The sequence below is a fragment of the Gracilinanus agilis genome, chromosome 2 (genome assembly GCF_016433145.1).
Source record: "Gracilinanus agilis isolate LMUSP501 chromosome 2, AgileGrace, whole genome shotgun sequence".
NCBI classification, from domain to species: Eukaryota; Metazoa; Chordata; class Mammalia; order Didelphimorphia; family Didelphidae; genus Gracilinanus; species Gracilinanus agilis.
The window spans coordinates 290,816,715-290,827,258 of record NC_058131.1 but is presented as its reverse complement, the minus strand read 5'-3'; the positions used below and the strand labels follow the sequence as shown (position 1 = coordinate 290,827,258).

The 10,544-nt window shown below is 39.8% G+C and overlaps 1 protein-coding gene across 1 annotated transcript; it reads right to left on the bottom strand.

The window, feature by feature from the left end:
* Positions 1 to 206: 206 nt before the first annotated feature.
* LOC123235280 (metallothionein-2-like) lies at positions 207 to 1,681 on the bottom strand. The gene is made up of 3 exons (XM_044661398.1): positions 1,579 to 1,681; positions 739 to 804; positions 207 to 436 (listed from the first exon to the last, which is right to left on the bottom strand). The coding sequence occupies exons 1-3, from the start codon at positions 1,604 to 1,606 to the stop codon at positions 342 to 344; spliced, it is 189 nt and encodes a 62-aa protein (XP_044517333.1). The 5' UTR covers positions 1,607 to 1,681; the 3' UTR covers positions 207 to 341.
* Positions 1,682 to 10,544: the final 8,863 nt, after the last annotated feature.

The window sequence follows — 10,544 nt, the reverse complement described above, 5'->3', positions numbered from 1 at the left end:
AATGGAGGTTAAGTGACTTGCCCAGGGTCACACAGCTAAGAGGGGTCTGAGGTCAGATTTGAACCTTGCCCTCAATTCATTGGTCCACCTAGCTACCCTCCATCTGTGTGTGTAATTTGATTTTTTTTAATGGCTTGGTTAATCTTAAAGTATTTTCAGTATGTTTTTTATTGTTATCCACCAAACACAGAAGAATAGAACAGAGGTTGATTGTTGTTCAATGAGTTAATTTCTATTCATATATTTGAGACCAAAAAGACAGTAAAAAACATGCCCATGGCATATTAAAATGTCAGATCTGTACACATTTCTGTATTTACAGGCATAAGGAGGTGAGAGCATCAGTGGCAGCAGCTGCAACTCTTAGTCTGGGGGGCTTTGCAGACACAGCCCTGGGCACACTTGGCACATCCCTCTGGGCAGCAGGAGCAGCAGCCTGAGACAGAAAGACAGGAGATGAGAGTGAGGGACCCTGGTCTGGGAGCTTGGCAGGGTCTAGTCCTAGGGAGGTTCATGGTGTTGAGCTCAGCAGTAAGGGAAGGATGCCATTTTTTACCAAGGTCCTTTATGGGCCATTTAAGAGATTTGATATCATTAAGAAATGACTCCTCCTGTCACCTCACCTCCCTTCCCCACTCCTCCCACCCATTTCCTTAGTTGAGATCTGATTCTCTTTCTGTCATAGCAAACTCTGCTGAGTTTAGGCCACGGAAAACCACCTCTTCCAAACACACTCACTTTTCTTGCAGGAGGTGCAGCGGCAGGATTTACATTTGCAGGAGCCTGCACAGGTACAAGAACCACCTGGAAGGAAAGAAGAAAATGAGAGAAGGAAAGAAATGGCTGAAAGACACCAAGTCTTAGCATTCTCCCCCTCTCTGCCACCCATGAGCTCTTCTCAGGCTTGTCTTAACCAAGTCTGCCTTTTCTAACTCCAGAAAAGCACCTTCTGTCACCACAAAGGGCAGAGATCCAGACTCTCACCCTAGACTAACCCTAACTAGTCTCCATCACTGGGGGACGGGCACCCTGTGAGCCTGATCACCTTACTCTGCCCTTCCGATGGAGACAGCTAAGTAAAAGTGTGCACAGAACACCGGAATTGGGAAGCCCCAAGTCCAAACCTGGCCTAGTTATGATGACCCTGGAAGGATCATTCCCCTCTGTCTACCTCAGTTTCCTTGTCTAGAGAATGAAGCTAATTACAAAGCCTAGTTCCTAGGGTTGTTGTAGGGATAAAATGAAATCATATTTGCCGAGCATTTTGCAAACTTTAAAGTGTTACAGAAATGCTAGCTATCGTTACTATTATTTCTAGAAAAGATGCTAAAGCCCAACCCTTGGTTAAAAGGGCCCTTTTCAAATCCCTGGAGCCGTGACTTGTAATTCTAGGCTTTAGTGTCTCGGGTTTGAGGTGGAGAAGATGAAGAACTTTTCATAGTACTTTACACCCATCTTCCCCAGCCCTCTGCCATTTTCCACTCTTGTCCCTACTGTCTTGTCCCCAAATGGAGATTGCCCCAGCACATGGAGGGCATCCCGGGCCTACAGGTGTTTCCAGAACCCAGGAGTCCTTACCACTCACGCAGCCACAGTTGGGGTCCATGGCTGGCAGGGAGACGTCAAGCTGGCAGTTCTCACAGAAGGATGGATGGGAGGAAGATGTGGAGGAAAGAGCCAGAACCTCCCATTTAAGGCAGAAGGACCAGGAGAGTGAGTGCAAAAGCCCTGCCTCCTCTCTCCTCCTCCTCCTCCCTCCTGCCACTGCTCCAAGATCTGTGCTGACTCACAGGCAGGTGCCCTGAACTTTGCCTTGTGGATTCCTTACTTAGATGGGAAGGTGCTGAGTGCAGATCTCCCAGATGACTCTGATCCTGCCTCTCCTCCATGACAGGGGCAGCATGCAGAGAGGAGAGCACGAGCAGGATGAGGGAGCCCAGGGCCTCTCCCTTCTTCCCTACTAAGCAGCTTGTCTAACCTGGATCCTTGATGTCCTAGTGCTTGCTCAGTGTTGGGAGGGGAGGGAGGAGAGAATGTGAACCCCCAAAAGTCAGAAAATGAATGTTAAACATTGTTTCTGTGTGCAACTGGGGGGAAAAAGAAAGAAAAAATAGAATTGCTGGGGATAAACAGCTAGTCCAGCCCTCCATGGGTCCCAGGATTAAGAGAAAGTGTGTCCTGGTGTCTTTTTTTCCATTTGTGCACATGGGTCCATATTTCCCAACCCAGAATTCTTCCGTATTACTGGAAATGTATTTGGTTTCTCTATGAGACACCCTGTTTAAGACCAGGTCCCGCCATGTTTCCCCATGAGCTTTCAGGGAGGAAAGTGAGGCCTCCCAGTCCATCAGCCTCTGGGCCTTGAAGTACCTGCTGTCATAGTCACCATGAACAAATATGAGTGATAGCACTTGGGGGATAGGTGGGAGGGCTTCAATAAATAGGAAGATCACTGGAAAGGGGTGGGGTTATTTAGGTCCCTGAGAGGGCAGGAATAAACTCAGGGGATCTTAAAGGGTATATTCAAAACTCTGGGTATATTACTGTCTTTCTTGAATTTGTCTTTTTTCCCCCTTTAAATCCTTACCTTCCATCTTGTAATCAATACTTAGGATTGGTTCCAAGGCAGAATAGAGGTAAAGGCCAGGCAATGGGGATTAAGTGACTTGCCCAGGGTCACAAAGCTAGGAAGTATCTGAGGCCAGATTTGAACCCAGGACTTCCTCTCTCTGGGCCTGATTCTCAATCCACCGAGCCACCTAGCTGCCCCGATCCTATAATCTTAAGACCTAGAAGAACAAGAGAGTCCTAGTTGCCACTAAAGGGAAAAGGTATTCAGAAAAGGGTGCAAAGAACAGACAAAGGCATTGAAGAACATCAAAGCGAACCTGGCCAACTATGCAGTTTTTCCTGATGGTCAGTCCTTCAGATAAGTAAAAAAACCAAAAAACAAAACAACTAATTATGATTTCATAAGACATTAGTTAAAAATCACTTGGAGGACAGCCAGGCTGGTGGACTGGTCATTGGGGTTTGTTTCATTGTGACCTTCCAATTCATCTTTGAAAAGGAAGCAGGACAGACTCTGGGTTTGCCAGCTGTATAAAGATGAGTGTCGAGAAACAGTGATTTCCTTCCTGGCAGACAGGCATAAGTGACTTTGGCAGCCCACGTAGGAGCCTTGGAAAAGATTTGCTGCTCAGTGTCTATTGCTTATTCATGTCAGATCTCGCAGACACAGAGAAACTCAGTCTGGACAGCTGTTGGCTAAAGGGCAAGGAGAGGAAAAGACAGAAGGATGCAAAGGAAGGAAACAAATGTAGGATCACTAGGATTGGGTTACAAATGATGTGTGAGAGAAGGGAAGTGAGGAAACCTCCTTATTTCTCTTTTAGTTGCCTCAATTCAATCATATAATGATGATGATGATGATGATGATGATAACAACAACAAACCAATGATAAAAACTCATTTAATAAACTATACTGGAACTACAGCATGGTCACAGACCAAATTATTGCTTACAATCACCAGAAAAAAATATTGATCTATAACAATTTAAGGACATTTTAAAATAAAGGTTACCATATTAAATACTCATAATATTCAAAATGCATCAAGATGTAGAGACCTATAAAGCAGAGATCATCAAAACAATATGGTACTGGCTAAAAGACAGAAGGGAGGATCAGTGGAATAGAGTTGGGGTAAGTGACCTCAGCAAAACAGTCTATGATAAACCCAAAGAGCCCAACTTTTGGGACAAAAATTCACTATTTGACAAAAACTGCTGGGAAAATTGGAAAACAATATGGGAAAGATTAGGTTTAGATCAACATCTCACACCCTACACCATGATAAACTCAGAATGGATAAATAACTTGAATAAAAAGAAGAAAACTATAAGTAAATTAGGTGAATACAGAATAGTATATTTGTCAGATATTTGGGAAAGGAAAGATTTTAAGACCAAGCAAGAGTTAGAAAAAACTACAAAATATAAAATAAATAATTTTGATTACATTAAATTTAAAAAATTTTTGTTCAAACAAAACCAATGCAACCAAAATTAGAAGGGAAGCAACAAATTGGGAAAAAAATCTTTATAACAAAAACCTCTGACAAAGGTCTAATTACTCAAATTTATAAGGAGCTAAATCAATTGTACAAAAAAATCAAGCCATTCCCCAATTGATAAGTGGGAAAGGGACACGAACAGGCAATTTTCAGATAAAGAAATCAAAACTATCAATAAGCACATGAAAAAGTGTTCTAAATCTCTTATAATTAGAGAAATGCAAATAAAACAACTCTGAGGTACCACCTCACACCTACTAAATTGGCTAACATGACAGCAAAGGAAAATGGGGAATATTGGAGGGGATGTGGCAAAATTGGGACATTAATGCATTACTGGTGGAGTTGTGAACTGATCCAATCATTCTGGATGGCAATTTGGAACTATGCCCAAAGAGCTCTAAAGGACTGCCTGCCCTTTGATCCAGCCATAGCATTACTGGGTTTGTACCCCAAAGAGATCATAGATAAACCGACTTGTACAAAAATATTTATAGCCGCACTTTTTGTGGTGGCAGAAAACGAAGGGATGCCCTTCAATTGGGGAATGGCTGAACAAATTGTGGTATATGCTGATGATGGAATACTATTGTGTTCAAAGGAATAATAAACGGGAGGAATTCCATGTGAACTGGAAAGACCTCCAGGAATTGATGCAGAGTGAAAGGAGCAGAACCAGGAGAACATTATACACAGAGATTGATATGCTGTGGAAAAATCAAATGTCATGGACTTCTCTACTAACAACAATGCAATGATCCAGGACACCTCTGAGGGACTTATGAGAAAGAACACTATTCACATTCAGAGGAAGAACTGTGGGAGTAGAAACACAGAAGAAAAACAACTTCCTGATCACATGGGTTGATGGGGTTATGATTGGGGATTTAGACTCTAAACGGGCACCCTATTGCAAATATCAATAATATGGAAATAGTTACGCATGTAAAACCCAGTGGAATTGTGGGGGTGGGAGGAGGAGAGGGATAAAACATGAATCCTATAAGCATGGAAAAATGGTCTAAATTAATTAATTAAATAAAATGTTCAAGGTTAAAAAAATAGACTTTATAAAATTAAAAAACAATTAAATAAAAAAAGATGTAAAGACCTTGAGGAAAAAACCCAAATCATGTGGAAGCAGGATGAGGTCAAGATCATTCCTATCTGCCAAAGGAGTTGTATGAACCAAGAATGCTTTCAATGAGACTACATAAGCGGGGATCACACCCTAACACTTTTATCCAACTATGAAAAGGCATTATTCTGAGTAATTTTTACAGAACATTGAATATAAAAAAGCCAAAGAATGATTTATCCCAAAACCATTTCTATCTGAACTTTACTGAACAAAATGAAAAAAGCGTTTTATTTTAATAATAACAATAAAAATAACAAAACAACTCTGAGAACTCCCATACTTAGAGAAATGTAAGGTTTGTGATGGATTTTACTCAAAACAATCCCATGAGGTAGATAGTCCAGGGGTTATTATACATATTTTGAAGATGATCATGTGCAGGAAGCCATCAAAGCCATGACGTTTAGCACAGCTAGTCACCAGCTCTGACAATCCAGCACAGCAGGTTGTCAGGAGTATGGAAATTCCACACTCAGTTTATCCTATGTGATTCTTTTTACAGTGACATTCACTTGCATTGAAACTATTGCAATCAATATCCTTATTCGGCCCCAGGGAGACAGAAAAACAAGAACAACCACAGTCACAGACTACCCACTATCCCAAAATAAACCCCTATACAAAACCCCAGAGTATAGAAATTTCCCCTAGAATTAGCCTAGCAAAAAACTAGCAGTTAGTGAGTTAATGCAAGTTTCTAAATTCCCCAGCAAGAAAGCACCTGGCCTGGGTTTGTTCCCAAACTCCCACAGACCAAGGAAACAGTGAAACACAAGGAAAACAGGGGAATGACAAATTAGCACAGAATCACCCTTCCAGAACTACATTCTTATTAACCCTATAGCAGAAAGAACAATGAACATACTTTTTAAAAAATAGTGAAAAATGAAAGAACATAATGGGAACAAAATTTGGACCAGACTGATATTATTGTATCATATTTGATGTAATCAACGACCATAACTATCTTCTTGATTGATGATAGGTATGAGTAGTATAACATAACAATATACATGATTTAATTAGTTAAAATATAATTAACTATTATGCTTAACTAGGAAATGATGTTCTTGTACCTTATGGATGGCTGAAAAGAATAAGTTCCAACTAAGCCATTCTGTAATGAATAATTCTTGACAAGCTTGCTTCTTTGTTTAACCACAGTAAGATAATCAGTAAATGCCAATCATATGATGTTTCAAAAGTTAATATGTGATTTTGAATGTATGGGAAAATCAAAAACTGTATGAGATCATAAAGAAAAAAAGTATAAAAATAAAAATCAGCAGATGCCAAGAGAGAATAGCCTCTGCAATTCTACTTGCATTTCATTCTGGCTCGTTTTCATTTCATTTTCGCCATGCCGTCCCACCTCCAGAGATCCTCCCAAGGGAAAAGCGGGCTCTTCACAATCATGTTTTACTTGCTTGCATATGCAAAGTCTTCATCAGATAGCTTACCATTTCAAGGAGAGGGCAGGGGAGGGGAGGATGAGAGGGAAAGAATTTGGAACTCAAAATATTAAAAACCTGAATGTTCAAAATTGTTTTTCCATGTAATTGGTGATGGGAGGGGGATAAAATACTATGAAAAAAATTGAAGTCGTTTCTGTGCCATTTTTGTGATTGGTTATGGGTGGTATGGTTGTTAGACTTAGTCTAATATCATACCTTGCACCATCAGACCCTCCACCAACTGGAAGATGGTAGGAGAAAGAGAAAGAGAAAAAAGCCAGTTTTCACTTGATATATGCTTATTGGTTAATTGTTTAATGAGAATGTCCTCACCTTATATAAATATGACCATAGTTTTGAGAGGAGATGAAGGGCCTTATCCTCTAACCGATAGAGTTTGATTAGGTGATTCACTGTCACTCTGCCATTCCTGCAGACTCATAGTCTTGTAGTTCTCAGGTTAGTCCAGAGAATCTACACTGTACCACTGCTGCCTTTCTCTACTGACATCTTTGGGGCCAGATGATTCCCTCATTTTCTGGGGCCACATGTTTTTCTGATGCCTTAAGAGGGATCATAGGGAATTCAACAATGCACTCTCCACCAAAAACTGGATTTTATATGTATCTGACTCTCTCTCTCTCTCTCTCTCTCTCTCTCTCTCTCTCTCTCTCTCTCTCTCTCTCTCTCTCTCTCTTTCTCTCTCTCTCTCTCTCCCTTCTCCTGTGGGAACTCAGGCATTAACTTCATAATTAATAAAGTCATAAAGGATCAAAGGGCAGTATTGTCATGCATTTTATATAAGCTAACCTTTGACAAGGAGATTCAAAATCTCCTTTAGGAGATCTCATCAGTATTAGAACAGCTACCTTCCCTTGTTACCCTCTAACAGAGAGTTAAACATATATTAACTATGGCACCCTTTTTAAAACCTGAACTCTCAGAAAAGTCACCACAGGAATAAGCTTTCTGTGGGTCAATACTAACTCAAAATCATAGCTCATAAGCCCTTGCTGATGGATTTAATTCTACCAACTACTCAGGTGACACATTATCTAAAAGAAAAAGGCATTTAATAAGACAAAATAGCAATTAAAGTGACAAGAAAAAATCACATGCACACATGGGGTACATTATCTCACAGTATATCACATGACCAATGGAAGAAGGCACAGACATAGGGAATATATTTTTTAATAAACTTTTTATTTAGAATATTTTCCCATGGTTACATAATTCATGATGCCCCCCCCCCCGCAAGCTGACAAGCAGTGCCATTGGGTTATACATGTATTATTGTTCAAATCCTATTTCCATGTTATTCATATTTGCAGTAGAGCAATTTTTTAACATCAAAACATAGGGAATATTTTTGACCAGGGAATATATGTGCTGGGGAACATGTGTAGGAAATAGATACTAACAAGAAACAATGTGTAGGGAAGTGGTATTAAATTCATAGAAATGAGAGACAGAAGGGAACATCTGGGTAACTCAGGGGATTGAAAGCCAGGCCTAGAGGAGGTCAAATCTGACCTCAGACATTTACTAGCTGTGTGACCCTGGGCAAGTCATGTAACCTCCATTGCCTAGCCTTTACACTCTTCTGCCTTGGAAACAATACACATTACTGATTCTAAAGTGGAAGGTGAGGGGTTTTTTTAAAAAGAAAAAAATGAGAGATAACCACTAATTCACATATAAGGATCTTTAAGGACTACATATTGACTTAGTTTAAAATGCAATATTTTCTATGTTTTATTGTGTTTTCATTTATTTTGTTAAAAATTTCCCAATTATATTTTAATCTTCTTGAAGTCCAACTTCTTTTTCAAGCTGACTTCCTTCTTGGAGTCCACTTTTTTAGCATCAGAAATTCAGGGCCTTTTATAGTGGCTTCTTTTCCTTTTCCCTTTTCACAAGGGCCAATCACAGCTTCTAAATTGCCCATCACTGGGTAGTGTTTGTGGGAACTACTTCTCACCTTGTAGAGAGGTGAATACTCATTAAAAGAGTTCTCAGATTCCTGGCTGACTGAGGTGTGAATTATCATTTTCTGGCTGATTGAGTAGAGAGCTCCTCTACCTAATGCTAAGTGGGGTGTTCAAGCTTTTGTTGATTCAATTCAAAAGTAGACAAAGGAGAGTTCCTGTCTTTACAATCTAGGGAGGTACTAAGTAGGGGTACTTAAGTTATTGTTAACCAAAGTGTTAACTCAAAATAGGCAAAGGGAATAAAGGATTCCCTTTCACAAATGTAAACTCAGAGAGAACAAAGAGTTCCCTTTTACAATCCAATGGAGAAGGAAATGGTGAACCCACTCTATTATCCTTGCCAAGAAAACCCCCTGAAATGTTCTATCTGGCTGCAACATTATTCCTAATCTAATGAATACAATGAAGTAGGATACAGTACAATGAAACTTTGAAAGAGTTGCCTTAGAAACAGACTGACAGGTGAGCATTTCCTTTCCTTTGGTTCCCTTTTTAAAAAGTTTGCCCATCACTGGTCTATGGGGTCACAAAATATCAGACATGACTGAACAACAATATTTATATTACCTTCATCATAGGGTTGTAATATGGGAAATGCGTTAGTGCCACAGAAGTGCCACAGAAAGGTGAGATATTATTATTAAGTCCACATATTTATAAGAACATTTATTGAAGCATATTTCCATGTTCACTACCAAGGACAGGCTTCTGTCATTAATGATTTTCCTGAACATCCAGCTGTATATACACTTAATAATCACAATAATTTTCCTCCCAAAACATGGGACCTCAGAGCAGATGGTTTCTTTGGAAATTTAGCAATTAAAAATGGAGGACATTTGAATGCAATGACAAGTTTTGGTCTTTTGGAGGCAAACTTTCAGCGGAAACTCAAACTGCAGACTACAATCTCTTTTATATGTTTTTCTTCTTGGGGATATGGCCAACTTCTGTCAACATCTGGAACAGTGAAAAAGAGTATGGATAAGCCCTACGGCATTGTCAATCAAGTTGAGTTTTGTTTTTGGCTAATTCCTCACCAGTAGCACTTTGTACAATCTGACATAAACAAAGTTGATAGAAGTCTACAGAAATGTTTTGAAACAACAGAAACAGAGTGATGAATGAGAGGCTTTCTCCCCCACTCAGCAGACAGTATGTTTAATAACAAATCACTAAGCAAACAGATGTTTCAAAAAACCCTTCAAAATGTCATTAGAAAGTTAGCTGGCTGGGATGATGACTAATTAAGATGCAGGATTGCTCCTAATGTTATTTCAAAGAGCTGGCACCAAACTCCACTAGCAGAAGAATAGGATATATATACCAGAATAGGTCAATGGACAGCTCACAATTATGGCAGCTTAATAGGTTCCAAGCACAGAGGGCTGCTTAATATTACAGATCACATGACAGAGGAAAGAATATCTGACTCGGAAGGTGGAAAATCTAAGTCCTTTCTTTGTCATTTACAAGCGGTATGATCTTGGGCAAGTCACTTATCCTTTTAGAGTCCCTGCTTCCTCATCTGTAGGGAGAAAATTGTTCTATTTGCAGCTATCATATAAACAGGTCTGTTATGAAGATCAAATAAAATCAAAGATGTTCTGCAAAATGCTTTGTTGACTGTAAGGTGTTATGTAAATGAACTATTATAAATCTTCTAGTCAGCTAGATGGCACAGTAGTAGGCAATGGGGGGGTAAGTGACTTGTCCAGGGTCACACAGCTGGGAAGTGTCTGAGGCCAGATTTGAATCTAGGATCTCCCATCTCTAGGCCTGGCTCTCAATCCACTGAGCTATCTCCTCCCCCCTCACCCCCAATTAGATTTAAATCCAAAAACATTGATCCTTTTATCAGTTTGTTTACTTGTTTCA

Coding starts and splice junctions, on each gene's coding strand:
- LOC123235280 (XM_044661398.1), bottom strand. CDS start 1,606: ATGGACCCCAACTGTGGCTGCGTGAGTG. Junction 805..1,578: donor CAACTGTGGCTGCGTGAGTG/GTAAGGACTCCT, acceptor CTTTCCTTCCAG/GTGGTTCTTGTACCTGTGCA. Junction 437..738: donor CTGCACCTCCTGCAAGAAAA/GTGAGTGTGTTT, acceptor TTTCTGTCTCAG/GCTGCTGCTCCTGCTGCCCA.